The sequence below is a fragment of the Leucopleurus acutus genome (genome assembly GCF_964270905.1).
Source record: "Leucopleurus acutus genome assembly, chromosome: 2".
Taxonomy (NCBI): Eukaryota; Metazoa; Chordata; class Mammalia; order Artiodactyla; family Delphinidae; genus Leucopleurus; species Leucopleurus acutus.
This window is the reverse complement of record NC_139143.1, coordinates 181,889,787-181,911,933: the sequence shown is the minus strand read 5'-3', so window position 1 is coordinate 181,911,933 and position 22,147 is coordinate 181,889,787. Positions and strand designations below refer to the sequence as shown.

General features: G+C 47.7%; 1 protein-coding gene across 1 annotated transcript in view; it reads left to right on the top strand.

Annotated features, from left to right (window-relative positions):
- Positions 1-22,147, top strand: part of FHAD1 (forkhead associated phosphopeptide binding domain 1) — a gene marked incomplete at its 3' end in the record, with an annotated part of 135,906 nt that overhangs the window by 76,601 nt on the left and 37,158 nt on the right. Inside the window, exons 12-17 of the mRNA XM_082865272.1 lie at positions 762-845; positions 1,883-2,035; positions 2,909-3,104; positions 14,088-14,158; positions 16,152-16,304; positions 19,458-19,565. Of these exons, the coding sequence (XP_082721398.1) occupies positions 762-845; positions 1,883-2,035; positions 2,909-3,104; positions 14,088-14,158; positions 16,152-16,304; positions 19,458-19,565 (765 nt within the window). The remainder of the gene's footprint in view (positions 1-761; positions 846-1,882; positions 2,036-2,908; positions 3,105-14,087; positions 14,159-16,151; positions 16,305-19,457; positions 19,566-22,147) is intronic.

Sequence of the window (22,147 nt, the reverse complement as noted above, 5' to 3'; positions counted from 1 at the left end):
TTTCCAGAGAAACTCGGGCTTCTTTGCCGTTCAGGTCTCATGAGCCTGGGGCATCTTGAACTCGTCATTCTCGAAGCCCTGATTTAATTTAACTGCGTTGTTTCATCATCCGTAATATGAAGACACCAGCACCAGGGAGGCACTCAGTAAAAACTGGCTGAACTGAAGTAGAGGACTTTGAACATCTGACCTGACAGATGTTTCTGTTATAAGCATTCGATGAACATTTATTGAGTGCCTGCTGTGTGCCAAGCACTGCACCAGGCTCCGGGGACCTGGAGAGGAATACAGGAGACGTCGTCTTCAGGACACAAGGTCTAAGGCACAGAACGGCAGCAGGCAGCAACTCCTTCTCTCCCCAGGCGCCCTTGCTGATTACACGAGCTGCTCGGGCTGACAGCCTCAATATTTATCTCACAGCCTGCTGCCAATGAAGCAATCACGGAAGAGCGCTCCTGGCCCTGGACTTCCCACTGGATAATCTTCCGAGAGCCCGAGACGTGTGTGTGCTGACCATGTGCGTCGGCTAGGTTAGGCGGGCACACCTGAAGAGTCATTAGAGCCTGCGGTCCCCCTCTCTTGTGTGGGCACTGCCCCTTCCGGTGAGAGGTGAAGGTGTTAATTACCCATAATGACTACTAAAGGCGTGCAGAGCCTTCTCACCGATTTCTCCCAGACCCAGCGACGGAGGCGCCTCCCCCAGCCTTGCAGCTGCAGCTGCACCACTCACCTCATCCCCCTTCCCTTTCTTTGTGCTGCAGCTGGAGCTTTTCAGAAGTCAGGTCATCAAGGCCACGTACGGACGCGTGAAACCGTTCCAGGACAAACCCGTCTCCGATCAGCAGGTTCGTGTCTCTTCCCCACTTTCTCCTTCAGGGACCCGGGACTCCAGACACTGGGAGCACATGTTCCTGGCTTTTGTGGGTGGCACATATTCTTCACGCTGTTGCTACACCGTAAAGATTTGTTAGGATTTTCTGGGACTTCCTGGCTTTTAAAGTAAAAGCCAGTTAAACTCCCTTGCAGTGTTTCTGTGAAAATCCAATTAAACCACCCAGGACCGTGTCTGGTCTCCAGACCCGCACGGTTAACCTCCGTTAGTCCCGCGAGGAAAGAGGCGGCCTCAGCATGGACGGTGCGTCCTCGCTCGCTCGTTCCTTCTGAAGAGGCATATGGCAGTGAGGGTGGGCCTCTGGCTGTAACGATTGCCTTATTATTCTTCCGTTTATCCTCTCCAACCCTGGGTGTCAGCGCGCGGGTCAAAAGATCACCCCACGGGCTTCTCTTGGAGAACCTCCTTTTTAGGGGCCCACAGCATCAGGCTCAGCGTGATGAGTCACTCCCAGAATGCAGAAGAATCTAGAACACACTCGTGACCACATGACAGGCCTTTGGCTCTTAAAAACCATCTCTGATCCTGGGAAACATGCCCTGGTGACAGAGCCGACATCCATCCTCCAGAGCCATCGGCAAAACACGCCAGGACCTCCCTCCTCTGAGCTTAAGCTGAAGCCCTCCAGGTCCCCTCCCCCCAGAGCCACCCTGCATTTTAATTTATTTATTTATTTATTTATTTTTGGCCGTGTTGGGTCTTCGTTTCTGTGCAAGGGCTCTCTCCAGCTGCGGCGAGCAGAGGCCACTCTTCATCGCGGTGCGCGGGCCTCTCACTATCGTGGCCTCTCCCGTTGCGGAGCACAGGCTCCGGACGCGCACGCTCAGCGGCCACGGCTCACAGGCCCCATTGCTCCGCGGCATGTGGGATCTTCCCGGACCGGGGCGCAAACCCGTGTCCCCTGCATTGGCAGGCGGACTACCAACCACTGCGCCACCAGGGAAGCCCCACCCTGCATTTTAAATCTTTTTTTTTTCTTTTTCTCACCAGTTAATAGAGAAGATCACCAGGGTCACAGAGGACAATATCAACTTTCGGCAGAAAAAGCGGACCCTGCAGAAGGAGACCCAGCTCAGCAGCTGCAAACAGGAGGAAATGACAGAGAACATCGTGAAGCTGAAGACATCCTTAGACAGTTGCCAGGTGCCCCCTTCTCCATTTCTCAGATGTCCCCTGTGTCTCATTTTTGTGCTCCTTGTTCAGGAGATTGTCCAGCTCTGCTTTTAGTCCACCTTTTCTCTTGTTGGAGAAATCTGTTTGGGATCAGAAAACAAAGGACCTCCAGAAATGCCTCCCAGGTGAACTTGGTGTGGCCAAGGAGAAGCTGCCCGACACACTCCAAGTATTGCCTTTGGGAGGCCCCAGACCCCGGGGAAAAAAAACAGCCCCGTGTTATTTCCAGAGAAACCAAAGAAACATTCTGCTCTTTATTTGCATTTTTCTTTTCTGTCCCAGCAGCGGAAGGCTGCCCTTAGCCTTGTTGCCTTTGACTTTGGAGGAGATGCGACCAGAGGGTCTGGCAGAGCCCCCACTTCGTGGCCCCCACGCAGGGGTCCAGCTTATCACATCAGGCAGCTGCTTCTGCTTTCTCTGGAAACACGCAGCTACTATTTGGGGAGTCTGTGCAAATGCTGGCTTGTCAGCACTCTTTCAAATCAGGAAACCGCACTTTATGACCAGCTTGTGTGTTGATCTCAGCAAGAATTCTGTAGCCAGATTTGGTTCTCGTTTCAGCCAAATCGTCCTTGGCAATTTGGCTTTGGAAGTGCCTATACCTAAACAAAGGGTCTCTTTGACCATCCAGAGTCCAAATTAGAGAGCACATGAAATAAAAGCTGCCTCCTTCCTTCCGCCCCCCCAAAAACGCAAGTAGAACTGGGCCGTCACAGGGCGGCCAACATACGGCGCTGCCTGCTTCACGGGCACGTCAGGAACACTGCTCTTCGCGGGTCACAACCGTCAGGTGCTATTTCTGGCGATGGTGCCCGGGCTCCTCACGACCTCATCTCTTTCCAGGCGTGCATGAAAATGTCTTGCTGTAGCAGTGACCTGAAGAAGGAGGTCGACCTCCTGCAGCACCTGCAGGTGAGCCCACCTGTCTCAGGGCTCCAGAAGGTGGCGCTGGACATCTTGCGCCTGTCACTGTCCTGGCTGGAGGAAACAGAGCATCTCCTCCACGAGGTGGGGATCCAGTTCTCCAGCTCCGACAAAGGTGATTGCAACTCTATTCTCACATAGTTAGTTGCATGACTGAAATATTGCGCTGAATCTGATCACGATGGGACATCTGTTGAGTGAGGCTTCTTAGGTATGTGGCCAAGTGTTCCCTTCTCCAGACTTCACTTTGCTTCACCACTTGAGAAGCAGTGTTCCTGGAAAAAAGTATACAAGTGAGACGTGATTACTGGAGAAAAATGAGACGCAACAGAGGCAAAAGGAAAAATCGAAATTATGCTAAATCTTCTCTCTCCGAAGTAACCATATATATACATATATATAGTAGAGACTTCTTTAGAGCAGTTTTATGTTCATGGCAAAATTGAGAGGATGATACAGAGCTTTCCCAGGTAGCCCCTGTCCCCACTCATACACAGCCTCCCCCATTATCAACATCAGCACCAGAGAGGTGCAGTTGTTAGAACTGATGAACCTACATTGACGCGTCATAATCACCCAAAGTCCATGGTTTACATTAGGGTTCACGCTTTTCTTTTTAATCTTAATTTTATTGGAGTGTAGTTGATTTACAGTGCTGTGTATGGTTCACTCTTGGTGTTGCCCGTCCTATGGGTTTGGGCTTGGACAAACGTGTGATGACACGTATCCACCATTATAATGTCATACAGAATCGTTTCACTGCCCTGGCCTTTCTCGCCTTCTGAGATGGCCCACGCTCTGTCTGTGGAGTGTGTTTCTCTCTAAATAAATCCACTTCTTACCTATCACTTTGGCTCTCACTGAATTCTTTCTGCGATGAGACATCAACAACCTGAGCTTCATTAAGTCCTGCAACCAGCAGGTCCCCCAATAATGAGGCCAACCCCGGAGAGGACCCAGAGGCCCTGTAAGTCACGATGCTCCACCGGGAAGACGGTCCAGTCCTGAAGGTGCCTTTGACCCCAAATCTACTGCCATAAGCAGAAGCCAGGGAGCACGGTGGGGGATGTGGTTCAGGTCAGACCATCTCTGAGCAGATGGGTGGATTCTGTGCACAGATCCCTGGTATTAGGTCAACTCGATTTATGAGTTTCACTTCTCAGGTCACTCTATAACTACATAGTAACAGAAAGTACAGAGAATTCATTAAACGCCACCGTGGAGTCCATAGAGGGGAAGTGGGGTGGGTGAAGTTACAGATCAGGGACATGGGAATAAAGCAAAATGATGATTACCCATAAACCAGAATATCTGATATTCTAGAAATTGAGGAAAGTAACGCTACAAGTTTAACAAAATAAAAAGAAGCAAAGGAGAAGCCAACTACAAAGCCAGCCTATGCAATTCCTCCACGGCAGCGCACGTCTGTCTGACTGAAGCCTGGCCCTGCTGTTCCTCAGTGCCTTCCTATTAGTGTCTTAAGTAATCAACATCTCCAGGAATCCCTCTGCAGTGTTCAGGAATTCACCTCGTCATGGGGAAACTTGTGGTTTGAGGACTTATGTTTTTTGGAAAACTTTTCTTTTCAAAACTGGACATTTTTATTCCAAATAAAAGAAACTTATCCAAAAAAAAAAAGAATAGTTTCACTGCCTGAAAATCCTCTGTGCTCCCTCCCCGCGCCCCCCCAGCCCCTGGCAACCACAGATCTTTTTACCGTCACCATAGTTTTTGCCTTTTCCGGGATATCATGTAGTTGGAATCATACAACTTTTCAGATTAGTTTCTTTTATTTAGTAATATGCATTTTCATTTTCTCCAAGTCTTTTCATGGCTTGATAGCTCTTTTTTTTTTTAAGTGCCAAATAATAGTCCATTATCAATTCACCTACTGAGGGATATCCTGGTGGCTTCCAAGTTTTGGCAGTTATGAATAAAGCTGCCATAAACGTCCATGTGCAGGGTTTTGTGTGGACATGTTTTCAATTCCTTTGAGTAAATACCAAGGGCGCGATTGCTGAATCGTGTGGTTAGAGTACATTTAGGTTTTTTTTTTAATTCATTAATTTAATTTTATTTATTTTTGGCTGCATTGGGTCTTCATTGCTGCACGCAGGCTTTCTCTAGTTGCCGTGAGCAGGCACTACTCTTCCTTGCAGTGCACGGGCTTCTCGTTGCAGTGGCTTCTCTTGTTGCGTTGCATGGGCTCTAGGCGCGCAGGCTTCAGTAGTTGTAGCACATGGGCTCAGTAGTTGTGGCTCGCGGGCTCTAGAGCACAGGCTCAGTAGTTGTGGTGCGTGGGCTTAGTTGCTTCGCGGCATGTGGGATCTTCCCAGACCAGGGCTTGAACCCGTGTCCCTTGCATTGGCAGGTGGATTCTTAACCACTACGCCACCAGGGAAGTCCCTAGAGTACATTTAGTTTTTAAGGAAACCACAAAACTCTTTTCCAAAGTGGCTGTTTTGCGTTCCCACCAACAATGAATGAGAGTCCCTGTTGCTTCACATCCACGCTAGCGTTTGGTATTGTCACTACTATCATATTTTGTGTGTAACTTCCAAGGCATTTTCCCATGGAAAGAGCTGTGTGATTCTAGGCAAGTTACTTCCCCTCTCTTTGCCTGTTTCTTTACCTGTAAAATGGGGATAATAGGGAACACTCACCCCTTAGGATTGTTGTGAGGATTAAAATGCGTTGATATCTGTAAAGTACTTAGAACAGTACCTGGCATAAAATAGGCACTACCTATATACATGTATCGATTTTTTAACTTTACAAAAGAATAATGTCATATTATACCCAATTTCCTTTAGTTTCGTTCCTAACAGTACATCAGGAACACCCTTCCATGTCAATACACACAGACCTACATCATCGCTGTCACTGATGGCAAGGAATCCCATCCTGTAGGATGTACCATAATTTATTTAGCCAGTCCTCTATCATGGGCATTTGTTTCCAGTTTTTCACGCTTAATAGATGAGGCTGACAAAAATATTTTTCACACATACCTGTTCATCTTATCTTTATCGTCCTAGATGTGGAAGGATATGAACCACTTCCATTCAACAAAGATTTATCACAGGCCTTCTAGATACCAGGCACAGTGCAGGATGGAGATATAATGGGGTCAGAAACAGGTAGAATCCAGGTCATGGGGTATATGGATGTTGGCTGTAAAATTCCTCCCTCTTCGCTGTACATTTGAAATCTTTCATAATAAAATATTGGGGAGCTAACAGGCACTATCCCTGCGCTTGTAGATCTTACGGTCTCAGGGAGGAATAGGGTGGGGCATTAAGTGAAAAATCACTCACATGTAAAACTTTAATCGTGACAGTTGCTTTGAAGGAGAAGCGCAGGGCTCTGACCTGGTCGGGGACGGCAGGGCACCTGCAGGATGCATAGGAGTTATTTGCCAAAGAGGGGAGGGGAGGGCATTCTCATGGTGGGGCCGGGGGCTTGCAGAGCCCTGGTAAGAAGCTCTGCTTTAACCTGAGAGCAGAGAGAAGCCCATGAAAGGTTTTAAGTAAGGAACTGATGGAACAGACTTGCGTTTAGAGACAGTCATCTTGGCCACGAGTGGAAAATGTACAGGAAGGTGGCCAGCACAGAACCCCGGGAGAGCAGCTAGGAGGCTGTCACAAGACACGATGGTGGCCCTCACTGTGGCAATGGAGGGGATGGAGCAAGAGAGAAGATTCCAGGGGCATTTAAGAGATGAATCAACAGGCCTCAGTGATGGAGTTAGATGTGGCTAGAAGGGAAGTGATGGAGAGAAAGGGGGCTACAGATCTCCAGGTTTCTGGCTTGTGTTAAAAGTACAGATGTGGTTCCTTCACTAAAATCCAGAGTAAGGAATGCCGCAGGAGGACCAGGTTTGAGGGGGAAGATGAGTGTGAGGTGCCTGTAGACATCCAAAGTGAGGTGCCAAGGACGCAGCTGTCACCCTGGATGTCCAACCATATCAGTGATATGGCCCCGGAACCCAGAAGAACATGTGCCACATAGCGGGTGCTTAGTCAGATGGGATGGATGGACGGGTGGATGGATGGAGGATGATTAAAGCCATACGTGTGAATGATATCACTAGGAAGAAAGTATTGAATGAGAAGGGACAGCCCAGGGCCACACCTGGGAAACTCCAACATTTATTGTTGATCCTTCTTGCCAAATCGCTCTCCAGAGAGGCTGCACAAATTTGACATTCTTACAATAATGAATAGAGGAGTGACTTTCAACTCAGGTGATTAAACAGCCCCAGCCAGGATATCTCTAAGGTAATCCAGAAGGTGGTGTGAATTTCTTTTAAACGTCTTTAAAAAGAAAGGCAAAAATCAAGATTAACTTTTCTGTAAGTGCCTGCCCCTCACAGATAGCATAGAGAAGAGGAGGGCTGGATTTCTCCCAGCAACCCAGCCCCTCCCCAACCCCAGTATTACTGTTGTTGTAATCACGGCAGAGTCTGAGTGTGCATGAAACCAGGAGAGACATGGTCCACAGTTCTAGCTGTTCTTCAAAATCAGAACTAAAACAAGGAAAGACCATGATCTCTATCCTAGTAATAGCGGGGCCAAGCAATGTGTGCACTGTCCCCTCCCCAGACTTCAGGAGTCACTGAAGCCTCTGTCTCTAAATCTAGTCATACGTTACCATAAAGAAACATGGGTTGCAAAATTAAGCCATCAGGGGCTTCCCTGGTGGCGCAGTGGTTGAGAGTCTGCCTGCCAATGCAGGGGACACGGGTTCGTGCCCCGGTCCAGGAAGATCCCACATGCTGCGGAGCATGTGGGAAGTTAGTGAGGACGGCCCATTCTTTATTCATTCATTAGGAGAGGAAGTTGGTGGTAAAAGGCATTTTATCTTCCAGAACTAGCACTATTATGGCAAAGCCCCAAAAGACTAAAGAATGGGATGAGCTAGCGTATCCCCTATATTCTCTGTATTAGGTACTGCTGTACCTAGTTCCTAGAGGCATCTACACAAGGATGGTGGTGGTGAGGATGATGGTGAGGATGGTGAGGATAATTAAGGTGATGAGGATGGTGGTGATGAGGATGGCGATGGTCATGGTGGTGAGAATAATGATTAGATGGTGATGGTGACAACGGTGGCCATCATTCATTATTGAGCACTTATATTCTAGACAATGTTCTAAGTATTTTCCATACATAACCTCGGTTCATCATCACAACAACTCTATAAGGCAGGTAACATTATCCTCATTTTAGAAATGAAGAAACTGGCTCAAAACCTTTTTATGTGTTAGTCCACCATGATAAGTGATTCAAGGTACTTCCCATTACTGAGGCCAGCAGGGGATCCCCAGTCACGCATCACCACACACAAACAGTCCTAAGAGCCTTCCGTGTTCACAGTTCCTAAGAGGAGGGTAGGAACCATGGTTTGTTTAACTCCTCCTGGGCACTTGTCACCGTGCTAGTTGTTTTACATGTACTGTGTACTTTCATCTTCCAACAGCCCAATGAGCCAGGTACTATTGTTGTCTTTATTTTGCAAGTAAGGAAACTGAGTATCCATAACATTAAGAAACGTGCTCAAAGTCGCACAGCTGGTACATGGTAGGGTCAGGACTCAAACTGAGGTCGTTGTGATCCTAGCACTTGTGTTTTTTCTGTGACCCCACATGCGCTCCGAAGATCCAGAGGGGTACCAGGTACATGCCCAATTCCTAGAGGACAGGTTCTGTCATTAACTTGAACAGAGACACACCTGAGAGTTTCACTCCCTGGAGTGAAGGGCGTCTGAGGCACACCGCGGGCCTTGCCCCAGCAAAGCCCCATTTGCATTATAGCGAATAATTCTGAGTTCAGGCTTTGGAGAGCGGCTGCTAAGGTTTGACCCTCAAGTGTGCGCTTACCCATTGTGTGAGCAATTGTCGACTTCTGTGTGCCTCTGCTTACTCGGTTATAAAATGGGGTGAAGATCTCACCAGCTAGCTGTGAGGATTAAACGATGTGGTACCCAAATCAGGGGGTCACACGTAAGCCTTAGTAAACGGTAGCTGCCGTGAGCATCAGCCTTGAATACTTGTTGATTTAATGTGCACTGAATGTGGACGGCAGGCAGATGGATATGCGCACAGGCAGGGCAGCTTGATTTGCTCACGCCGAGGTGCCTTTACCTGTGACCCCTGCCGTATCTCTATTTGACAGCAAGTCAGGTTTTCTTAGCCGTGAGCACTCAGTTCTCTTTCCAGGCCTTCTTCCTCGGCTCTTGACAACGGGCTGCATTTCCGAGCTGCCGAGTGGTAAAGCTGGGACTCCGTCCAGGTCCCTCTGACCACAAAGCCCCTTCTCTGAACCACCATACTACCTGCCTTTTAAAATACTGTCCTGAGGGATAAAACGCATGTAACGAGCTGGGTCTGTAAAATCCTGGAATAAATCCCTCAGGGCAATCCAGGTTGAGTAAGTATTGCTGGATCATGTCATGAGCAGCCCAGGAGATTGGGGTCACTACTAAAGATCTGATTGGTTAATATATCACCTAACACCTGTCAGAATGGCCGTCACTGAAAAGAACACAAATAACAAGTGTTGGCGAGGATATGGAGAAAAGGGAACCCTTGTGCACTGTTGGTGGGAATGTAAATTGGTGTGGCCACTATGGAAAACAGTTTGAAGGTTTCTTAAAACACTAAAAATTGAACTACCATATGATCCAGCAATTCCACTCCTGGGTATTTATTCCCCCAAAATGAAAAACACTAATTCAAAAAGATACATGCACCCCGATGTTCATAGCAGCATTATTTATGATAGCCAAGATATGAAAGCAACCTAAGTGCCCATCAACAGATGAGTGGATAAAGAAGATGCAGTAGGGAATTCCCTGGCGGTCCAGTGGATAGGAGTCGACGCTTTCACTGCTATGGCCCAGGTTCAGTCCCTGGTTGGGGAACTAAGATCCCACAAGCTGCATGGCATGCACCCCACCAAAAAAATAGATGTGATATAGATATATCTATGTATATCTCTATGCAGTGGAATACTACTCAGCCATAAAAAAGAATGAAATGTTGCCATTTGCAGCAACATGGATGGACTTGGAGGGTACTATGCTTAGTGAAAAAAGTCAGACAGAGAAAGACAAATACTGTATGATATCACTTTTATGTGGAATCTCAAAAATACAACTTGTGAATATAACAAAAACGAAATAGACTCACAGATATAGAGAAAAAACTAGTGGTTACCAGTGGGGAGCGGGAAAGGGGGAGGGACAAGTTAGAGGTAGGGAAATAAGAGGAGCAAACTACTGTGCTCACTTCAGTAGCACATACACTAAAATTGGAACCATACAGAGAAGATTAGCATGGCCCCTGTGCAACGATGACACGGAAATTCATGAAGCGTCCCATATTTTTGTGACCTGAATGGGAAGGAAATTCAAAAAAGAGGGGATATATGAATACATACAGCTGATTCACTTTGCTGTCCAGTAGAAACTAACACAACATCGTAAAGCAACTATACTCCAATTTTAAAAAAGAGGTACAAACTACTATGTATAAAATAAGTAAGCTACAACGATATATTTTATAGCACAGGGAATATAGCCAATATTTTATAATAACTATAAATGGAATATAACCTTTAAAAATTGTGAATCACTATGTTGTACACCTGAAACATACAATATTGTACATCGACTATATCTCAATTAAAAAATTAAAAAGCTGTGACCTAAAAAAAAAAAAATCTGATTGCTGAAGGATTACTGTGTGGTCCCACTGGAAGATAGGAAACATCTAAGGAGGACCTTAAAAGTTAGCTCCCCTCTCCTCCTGCCTGGTTTCTCAGCTTCTTTTGATAAGGGAAAGAAAGGACTTCTTACATTTTTCTTTGCAAGCTCAGTTGACTATGTCTATTTCTGCAAGACTTTGTTGCAAATAAAAGGCTTCCCTGCATACATAGAAAATCGCTCTTTCTCAGATATCCAAGATATGCAGTATTTTTATGTGAAAAAAAGCAAGTTGTAATACAATATGAACAGTGTTCTCCCCCCCTTTTTTTTTTTTTTTCAAATGCCAATATCTGACCACAGGAGAAATCTGGTGGAAAAGACATATAAGTGTTGAGAGTATTATCCCAGCATGATGAGACTGCGTGAGCCTTGACTTTCACTCAGTCATTCAACAACTATTTATTGCAGGCCTACTGTGTGCCGGCCACTGAGGATACAGCGGGGGGACACTTTCCACTTTATGGGTTTCTGCCCTGTTTGGATTTGTGTAACAGGCATGTGTAACTTTTGTAACCAGAACCATAATCAAGAATTGCTTCTTCTCCCAAAGAAGAAAATCCCTCTTTCCAACAGCCCAAGTCAGCATCACCCATCTCTGCCATCTCGGGGTCCTCCGAGTGCCCCTCTCCTCACGCATCCTTCACATGAGCCAGCCCAGCCCTTCACTCTCCAGCCTCTAGTCTCTCTGAAAAGAGAATGACAGACCTAGGTCTGAATTCTGATCCTACTGCTTACCAGCTCCATAGCTTAACCTTGCTGAGAGTCTGTGTCTCACCTATAAATGCAAACACATTGCCTTGCTGGGCTGTTTGTAATGATCAGAAAATATCACGTGTTAAACTCCTGGCATGGTGCCTGGCACACAGCAAGTGGTTAATACTGAATCGCTATTATTATAATATTCTTCTTCTCACTCTTCCAAGCTGGAAATTCTCAGCAAGTGGCATTGTCAGAGGTCAAGGGCCCAGGCACAAGCCTGTTCAGCTCCCCTTCTGTCTCTCTCCGCACCCATCTTTTCTCCTTTCCCTCTATCTTCCCTCACTACGTTCTCTTCCCAAATGCAGCTCTTCCCTCCCTGAGTCTCCCCTTCTCTCTCCCTCCCAGACCACCTTGTGCACAAGCTCCTGAATCATGACCTCCTTCTTCAGCGTACACAGCCTCTCACTCCATCTTTCTCCTTTGTCATCAAACACGCGCTTCAAGCTGGTGCATCTTCACTGGGACCACTGCTTCTTCAGCTTCTTTTCTACCGCTCGTACTCCTGTCCCATTAAGACCTTGAAGTGCGTTACACCCTGTGTGCTCACCACCAATTTCCTACTTTGCCTCTTTGAAAACTGACGTGGCCCTCCTGCACTGAAGCCCCACCTTCCTCCGCCCGCCATGTTCTCTCTGGCCTACCCAACCCTCTCGGTTTGCTTTCTTGAAACCCTCTCATCTTTGATAATTACAGCTTGGGTGGGTGATGCTCCTGGCAGCCAGTAGGCAGAGGCCAGGGATGCTGCTAAACGTCCTACAGTGCCCAGGACAGCTCCCACCACGAGGACTGTCCAGCCCAACACGTCGAGAATGCTGCAGTTAAGAAATGCTGCTGGCTCCTTCGTCTCTATTACATCCCAGTTATTTTTCTGAAAAAAAAAAAAAAACACCCTTCATTAAGCCAACTCACTGCTCCATCAGAAGCTGAAATAGCAGTGACTCAGACCCTGGAGTCACACCACTGTGAGCCCAAGCCCTGGCTCAGCCATTTGCCAGCTGTGTGGCGTCCAGCAGCCACATGTCTCAGAGCCCGACTGCCCCATGTGTAAAAGGAGGCGATGGCGGGACAATACAGTGGGGTGATGCGCTGATGGCTTGGCAGAGGGCCGGGCACACAGGTCACACTCATGACGTTTCAGTGATGTTTAACTCAAGTTTATACTCTTTAGGCTACTGTTCTAGGCTGGCCACAAATTGAACTCAGCTTTCCATCCCAGCTCTTCCCTCTACTCCTCCCCTCCGCCGTCATCTGCTCTACCCCAGTTAAGCTCCACCCTCTTCCAGAACATGCACTGCATTTCCCCACCTCTCATCCTGCCTCCTGCCTTCACCCCCCGTATTAGTTTCCTATGGCTGTTCTAACAAATTACCACAAACTTAGGGGCTTAACACAACTCATATTTATTCTTTTACAGTTCTGGAGGCCAAAGGTCCAAAATCAGTTTCGCTAAGGTAAAGGCAAGGGGCTGGTTCCTTCTGGAGGCTCTAGGAAAGAATCCGTTTCCTCACCTTTTCCAGTTTCTAGACTGGAAAAGGCGAGGAAATAAAAATTCCCCGCTTTCCTTGGCTCATGGCAGAGGAGCATCTTCAACTCTCTGCTTCTGTCACATCACCGGCTCTGTCTGTAGTCAGACTCCCTGTGTCTGCTTCTTGTAAGAACCCATGCGACTATATCGGGTCCACCCAGCTGATCCAGGATAAGCGCCCCCATCTCAAGATCCTTAACTTCACCACATCTGCAAAGGTCCTTCTGCCCTGTTAGGTAATGTTCACAGGCTCTAAGGATTAGGACCCAGACATCTCTGCGGGGGGAGGCATCATTCACCCAACCACATCTTCCATTCTGAAACGCCATCCCCTCCAACTCTGCGTACCCACCAATGCCCACGCCCAGTGGGTCCTCAGCCACCAGTGATCACTCCAGGTGAATGATGGCCCCTCCTCTGGGACCCTCACACTTCCCCACTCCTTCAGCCATCACTTCCACGCCACCTGGAGTCCCTGCCTGTTTCCTCCCAGGCACGTAGACCTTGTCTCTCACACTGAATGGCTTCATATCATCCCCTGCTCAGCTCACAGTGCTGCACACGGTAGACACTTAGTCGGTAGGAGCTCTGCAGATGGTTTTTATTGTCCTCCCACAAAAAGAAACTTGGACTTGAGCCCAACCGAAGCTGATCAACAATTTTAAAAACACAAGGTGGGGCTTCCCTGGTGGAGCAGTGGTTGAGAGTCCGCCTGCCGATGCAGGGGACACGGGTTCGCACCCCGGTCTGGGAAGATTCCACATGCCGCGGAGCGGCTGGGCGCGTGAGCCATGGCCGCTGAGCCTGCGCATCCGGAGCCTGTGCTCCGCAACGGGAGAGGCCACAACAGTGAGAGGCCCGCGTACCGCAAAAAAAAAAAAAAAAAAAAAAAAAAACACAAGGTGGATGGCAATTCACGTTTCCTTGATGGGAGGGCAGCGTTGCCCTCACCCACCTGTTGGCAAGCTCTGTGAAGACATTATTCAGAAAGCAAAGGAAGTGAATTGAATTGATACTTACCTTCTTCTTCCTTCTCTCTTTAAGGATTGTCTTTGTATCTGAAATACCTTCTGGAACATTATAAAAAAATTACAAGCTGGACCCAGGAACTTCAGGTAATCTTTGAACTTCAAAAGTTCATTTCATAAGGCAGGAATAAAGACGCAGACCTCCTAGAGAACGGACTTGAGGTTATGGGGAGGGGGAAGGGTGAGCTGTGACGGGGCGAGAGAGAGTCATGGACATATACACACTAACAAACGTAGTAAGGTAGATAGCTAGTGGGAAGCAGCCGCATGGCAGAGGGATATTGGCTCGGTGCTTTGTGACAGCCTGGAGGGGTGGGATAGGGAGGGTGGGAGGGAGGGAGACGCAAGAGGGAAGAGATATGGGAACATGTGTATATGTATAGCTGATTCACTTTGTTATAAAGCAGAAACTAACACACCATTGTAAAGCAATTATACCCCAATAAAGATGTTAAAAAAATAAAAAAATTTTAAAAAAATTTTAAAAAGTTCATTTCAGCTCCTCCTTAGAATTTACCTAGCCCTGAGCATTTTAACTCTGTTTCTCCTCTGTTAGGTAGTCAGCACACATCCTCCAAAAGGTGAAATGATACCTACATTTGCACACGAAATGCTTCAGACAGGGTGGCTGAGATCTCCCAGGAGGGCAAGGAGGCTTGTTTTCCTCTGTCAAAAACCAGAAAAATTTAAATGCCATCAGATCTTTACAATTGTTTATTAAATGCCGTGGAAGAAGTACAGCTAGCCACAGTATAGGCAGCAGAATTACGAAAAGTTACATGATGTCGACATTTTAGAGGCAAAATTATCCTTAGGGATTGTATCTCTCTGGTAGCTATTGCCGTATTAATACTGTATAATAAACAACCATAACACTTTTAGCAGTGTTCCACAGTTATTGTCTACTGATCACACATCTGGGGCCAGCCGCTAGGTGGGTCCGCTGGTCTTGGATGGACTTGCTTACGTGTCTGGGTGTTGGCTGGGCCTTGGTCGATATAGGCTGGCCTCAGCTGGAGCAGCTGTGCTCTGTTCCACGTGTCCCACGTGTCTCTGATTCTCCAGCAGGCTGGCCTGGGCACGTTCTCATGGTGCTAGCAGAGGAAGCAGACATCGGGAAGAGAAAGCAGGCCCAATCACGGAGTGCTTTTCAATCCTCTGCTTGTGTTATGTCTGCCAACATCCCATTGGCCAGAGCAAGTCACATGACTGAGTTCAGTGTCAGGGGGCGGCATATGGGTGGGCACTGCAAGTTACAGAGCCAAAGATATGAATAGAGGAAGGGTGAAATATTGGGACCAGCATTACGATCAACCTCAAAGACCATCTGGTCCAGGGGTCAGCAAACTTCTTCTGTAAAGGGCCAGATGGTAAATATTTTAGGCTTTGCAGGACATACGGCCTCTGCCACACTTATCTGACCAGCTGTTGTAGAGCAAAGGCAGCCATAGACAGAAGTAAATGAATGGGCGTGACGGGCATGCTCTGCTCCAATAAATTTTTATTTATAAAAATGGGCAGTGGTCCATATTTGGCCTGCAGACAGTAGTTTGCCAACCCCTGATCTAGTCCATTCTCCTTATTTTACAGAGATGGACAGTGACATTCAGAGGCTAGGTGACTGTTTCAACGTCACACAGATAGTTGGTGGAAGAATCAAGACAAAAGCTCAGGCCTTCTGGCCCTAGCTCACTGCTTTTTCTCTTACACTCAGCAAATAATAACAAATAAGTCTAACTACCATTTACTGAGCACCTACTATGTGCTAAACACTGTGCTAAAAGCTTTCCATCATTATCTCATTCTTACAACTCTAAGAGGTAGATACTAGTATTAACCTCATTCTCTATACAAAGAAGTGTCTAGAAAGAACTAGAGCTGAGATTCTATCTAGATCTAGAGTCTGAGCTCTTAACCACGATGCTCTACTACTTCCCTATTAGTTACTAAGCTAAGCATCATTTTTCTGTGTTTTCAAGAAAGTTTCGTGAACCTTTGTCCCGCCCCCAAAGGTAGTGGAAATGACTCCTGCATTAGTCCTGTCCCCCATCAGCTGCAGTTTCCCTTCACCTCATTTCAGATCAAGATCAACAGTTCTCAGGAGACTCAGCAGTATTTGCTGCAAGAAAAGTTACGGCAGCATCTGGAAGAGAAGGAGAAGCTGACCGAGGAAAGGCTACAGCAAGAGGAGAAGCTGAAAGCCAGAGTCAAGCGGCTAACGGAAGAGAAATCGGTAAGGTGGCCCCCGTCCTTCTCTTTACTACTGGAAACTGATGAAATGGGCTTTCCTATGAGAAACAGAGGGCGCGTACTTAGATGGAGAAATCTCAGCAACTCCTTGTTGGGAACTAAATTAATTAAAGAGGGTGAATGATGTAGGAGGAATTAACATGAAGCTTGAGTCCTAAAACTCAGAGATCAACTTGAAGAGGCAAGGTTATTGAAATGTCTAGAAATGGTACTTTGTTTATAAACTGCAGCTGATTTTACTGATACAAATCCCAGTCGTTACTGCAGGTCCCGGTTTGTGTCTAAGTGTGTGCAAGACCAACCAATAGTATTTCAGTCTTCTGCTTTCTCTTCATGCATATCAGGGGAAACACATGGGGCTTCCCTGGTGGCGCAGTGGTTGAGAGTCCGCCTGCCGATGCAGGGGACACGGGTTTGTGCCCCGGTCCGGGAAGATCCCACATGCCGCGGAGCGGCTGGGCCCGTGAGCCACGGCCGCTGAGCCTGCGCGTCCGGAGCCTGTGCTCCGCAACGGGAGAGGCCACGGCAATGAGAGGCCCGCATACCGCAAAAAAAAAAAAAAAAAAAGAAAAGAAACACATGGCCAAAACTGCTACTTACTTTTCCAGAAACCAGCCAATTAGAGGATACTTTACAGCAGCGCCTCTCAACTCAAAGGTGTCCACGGATCACATGGGGATGTTGTTAAAATGCAGATTCTGATTCAGCAGGTCTTGGGGGCGGGGGGAGCCTGGGATTCTGCATTTCTGACCAGCTCCCAGCTGGTACTGACGGCACAGCTCTGCAGACTACATTTTCAGTCACAAAGTCTTAGAAGAAGGTTTTCCCCAAGTTGGCCGATAAGAACCACCTGGACGCTGGTGAAAAATATAGCTTCTTGGGCCCCACCCCAGACCCACTGAATCAGCATCTCAGGAGAAAGCCAGGAAACTGCACATAATGGGCTGATTCTCATCCTTGTCCTTGAGTTGGCCCTTTCTGATATTCAGGGACCCACCATGAATATAACTACCTCGGTCGCCATCATCCTAGATCAGTGGCTCATGACTTTGGCTGCACTTTTGTCACCTAAGAGATTAAAAAATACTAATGCCTTGTACCCCTCCCCCCACCCCACCCCCAGGTTCTGACCTAACTGGGGTGAGGGTGTGGCTCAGGCACTGGAATTGATAAGCTCTCCCTGGTGGTTCCAATGTGCAGCCACGGTGGAGGGCCACAGCGTGCTGCCCCTCCTCCACCCCCCTCAAGACAGCAGCACCAGATCCGCTGGACCCCAACTCCCCCCCAGCACCTCCTTTCTTCCCCTGAGAAGGACTGGACCTGCCGTTTCCTCCGCCTTCACCGGGAGAAGCTTGGTGACTTCCTGCTTGGACCGTCCTTCTGTCACACACCCTCACTCTCCAGACGTCTCCAAGAGGCAAAGACCTCTGCCTGCTCCCTTTCATCCTCTAGTTCACGCCCCGCTACCTCTTCTCCTGTCTGCCTCTTTCTCTGCCTTTCTGCCTTTTGTGAAATAAAAGATTAAAAAGGAAGAACCACCTGACCAAAATCACCTGTGAGGCACATAAAGGTACCATTCACAACAGCCTTAAATCAAGGCAGCTCCCTCCAGAAGGACAATCAGACATAGAAAAAGCCAGTGCCATTCCACAGAGAGGGAAATGAAACCAGAAAGAACCTAGCAATCTTCAAAATCTCCACCAGGCTCTCCACCTGTTCCCTCCCTCCTCTCTGGTTAACTTCTCCCTTTGCCAAAGGTCTTATTTTAGTTTTAACTTTGGTTTGATTTGTTCCCACTGTGGATGTACAGTATTGCAGCCCCAGCGTGTTCAACATCACCTTGGGCACCGGCCTGGGCCTCCCAGACACCCATTTGTAACATCGATTCCAACAGATACAGGGTTTCAAGGGCTGACATCGACCCCCCTTTAATCACAACAAAGCTTAGCGCGCACACCAGCCCATGCAGAGGGGGACGCAATGCCAGGGACCCACCAAGACAGAGCGCCACTGCTCATGTCCACTGTCGTCCCGTCGAGGGTCATCCTTCCCCAGACACGCACATTGATCAGCTCGACCCCAGGGACTCATCTGAAAGTACTGTTCCAGACTCCAGTGCCAGGTGCCCCGATTTTAAGTGAACCTCCCTCATACCACATGACACCATCACCCCCACCCTTTCTAAAAATATGCTTGTCCGAATTCATTAATTAAACTCCTCACGAGTCCTAACTTGTCTGAGGACTCTGTTTCAAGGGTAAGAAATTCTAGGTTCCCTTATGGAGCCAACATTCTTTTTTTATTACTTTTTGTTTATTTATTTTTTAATTATTTATTATTTTATTATTATTCTTTTTTTTATTATGATCTGTTAGCAGCAGTCCTCTGATTTGTGCACACACTAATGGTTTACATCAGGGAGCAGCAAACTTTTTCCACGAAGAGCCAGATAGTATCTATTTTCAGTTTTGCGGGTCGTATGGTCTCTGTTGTGGCTTCTCAGCTCTGTTGTTGCAGTGCAGAGGCAGTTGTAGGCAACCCACGATGAGCATGGAGGGATGCCAATAAAACTTTATTTACAGGCAGCGGGCCAGATTTGGCCCAGATGCCATAGCTTGCCAACTCCTGTCTCTAGGGTCAAAGGGACCAGGGTTCAAACTCCTGTTGACGTGATTTACTAGTAAACTGAACAGATTCCTTAATCTCTCTAAGCCTGTTTCCTCCTTTGCAAAGTTGAAATGACAGAAGAAATGACTAATCTTTACTAGTGAATAGTTATCGTGTGACAAGTATTTCATGTGCATCATCTCATCTGCTCCTCACATCAACCCAATGCAGGAAGCACTATTACTGTCCCCATTGTACAGACAGGGAAACTGAGGCTTCTAAAACTTCTCCCTTGCCCAAGACTATACATCTAGGAAGGATCGACCGGAGGCTCTAATGTGGGCCTGCCGACTCCAGACCCCGTACTCTTAGCCCCTAAGTATACTGCCCACCGTTTTCTGTGGCAGTGAGAAGTGAAAGAGTTTTCTTGTTGTGAGAAGTGAAAGAGTGAATCCGTGCAGTGCCTGGCACAGAGTCCAGATCCCTACTATGGTAACCATGTCTGTTAAACAACAATCATGACTTTCAGGCTTTGGAGGAAACCATTTCTCAGGAGAAAAGCAGAGCAAAGGAAGCATTAGAAGAAGAACAGAGCAAAGTCCAAGAGCTGGAGAATCGCTTAACCCGCCAGAAGGAGGTACGCAGCTCGGGGAGATAGTTGGCTCCAGCCCAAATCCGGCTTGAGGGCCAAATGGAAGAAGTTTAGAACCACAGATGATGGGGAGAAGCGCGTGGCAGAGTTTCCTAGAGTGATTTGTCCTTGGGAGGGCTCAGCTAGTCTGGGAAGAAGCAAGGGGGACTCTAGGAGAGAACCCTAGAGCTGTAGCCTTCACAATTAGTTGGAAAAATTGTAAACAGCGTAAAATACAGCCTTAGATAGGGGACAAGTTGGGATTGGTGACATGAGCATGTACAGAGATTGTATCCCAAATCCCAAAAATGGAGGAATTACAGAATCGTGGGACTTCAGGGCTGCGTGTATCCTCCAACAACATCCTAAAATCATCCAGCCTTCAGCTCCACCACCAAGGAATTTTCTGCAGCCCAGGGCAGTCTATACCAGTGTTGATGCCTTGGGCTGGCAGAACATTATTCCTTTAGGTTGAATTGACCCAGACTTTCTCCCAGAAGGGTTTCAATCCTCCACCCCCGCCCCCGGGCTCCTGCAAGACCCGTCTATTGAATACTTTCTCTTCCACAGAATAACCTTTTATAGATGCTTGAAAATAGAGGCACCCGCTCCTCTCCAGACCCAAATGCAATTCACAGTCCTGGAGCATGGCCTTGTTCCGCTCCTCTGAGCTGCTCTGTGCTCCAGAAGCCACAGATGGGCAGCTCACTGGCTGAAAAGGGCCTGCAGACATGTTACGTTCGGTCCTAGAGTGTTTTTTCTTGAATTCATAAACCATACTGAAAAATCCAGATTTCCACCCTCTCTTGAAAAGTTTATAAATCTGGCCCTCCTTTCCACTTGGCAAAAACGGGCCGGAGTGGAACCAAGTAGCAGAAGTTTGCCACAGTCCTCGCCATTCCCTATTGCATTACACACAACCCACTTCACTTTGGGTAACTGTCGAGCCCCTGTAGGCATCTGAGTTTGCAACCCATCATCTGTTTTCTTCCTAAAGTTTTTGTAGGCAAAACTGGACACAGTTCTCCAACATTTAGTGGCCTAGAGCAGGACTCTTCTCTCCCTCGTTGAAGATGTTGTACTTCTATTGATGTGTCCAAAATGGCTTTTGGAAAAGCCCTATTACAGTGTTCACTCATACTTACCTCGTGGTCACCCTCAGATCCCTGAGTCTTTTTTACAAAATGTTTTCATTAGCGCTTCGGTCCTGGGGCAGTGCAGAGGAGTGAGGAGTGCAGGCTTTGCAGCCTGGCTGGGCTACTTACTGGCTCAATACCTACCTTCTTTAAAGGATGGCTGTGAAGATTAGAGATAATGTACACTAAAGTGTTTGACCCAGAATCATCTCTCAAAGAATGGTAGCTATTAATACTATCAATCACTGTACTTCCACTTCTGTTTAGGTACTTGCCTCCTACCAACCCCCACTGCATCCCACTCCTCAGAGGGAAACCCTGGCCCACCCACCAGTGAGGGAGAAATAATGAGCCTGGTGGGCAGAGCCCATGTCATTTGATCCGATCCAGAGAGGGAAAGTGTTTATGTGTTGGGTCTCACTCAGGTTTCCGGCGCAGCTGTGCTCTGCAGGCCTGTGTAAACAGTGTCAGTACCTGGTCCTGAGTTATTTCTCCATGGGTGGCAAGGAGGAGGAGGGTGTCACAAGGGTTCCCGGCGGCCAAATGCCACTGAGAGGTCATCAGCACAAAGATGGGGAAGCCCCTTGATTTTAGAGATCTCGAGGTCATGGGGCACTTCAGGAGGGAGATTTAAGGAAAGCCTGGTGGTGGACAGCCCCATGGCAGGGAGGAGCTGTGGCCGGGTCACCCAGGCCTAGGACAGCGTCAACCCACTTCTCCCGGCAGGACCTCTCCGTGGCTTCTTGTCAGGGGAACCTGAGATTAAAATCCCAGACACAGACTTAGATCAACCTCAAACAGTCCTTTGATTTTTCTTTCTATTAGACCTTCCTCCACACTGTCAGATGCATCTTTAAGGACGACAGAATCACTAGGTCATAATGCGGGTTTGGAGGTAACGTTAATGGTTAATTCCCACGACCTGCCCAGGAGCGTGGGAGCAAAGTGGCCCGGGGGGACGGGACCTGGACGTGAGTTGCACGAGGACAGGCTTCCCTGTAGTGCGTAGCGCCCATCTCGGCTGCAGAGGAGCTGCCGAGAGCAAAGTCCCGCGTGTAGACGTGAGATCAGGCCAGTGGGGCAGGAAACTGTCCCAACCCGAAACCCTCCTCAGACCTTCGGCTCCCTCACGTCTCATGGGAGACGCCAGGCTCCCGCGATGTTACTGCACTTCTGCTTCGTTGGGGGCTGGTATTGGAACAGATGAGTGTTGGCGTTTTTTAAACTGCTTTTCACTGCAAAATATATAAAAATGTGTAGTATTTCCTCCATATTATGGATTAGATATTTTTGCAGGCGAATCTCGGACCCTAACCACCAGCTATAATGGAAACCGTGTTCCAAATTCCAGACCTCTGCCAAGCTGGTGTTTAAAACACAGCCCGTTTGAGAGTTGAGGTGCCCTTTCTTTTTGTTTGTTTTTTTTTAACATAATGATGATGAATCTGAGGT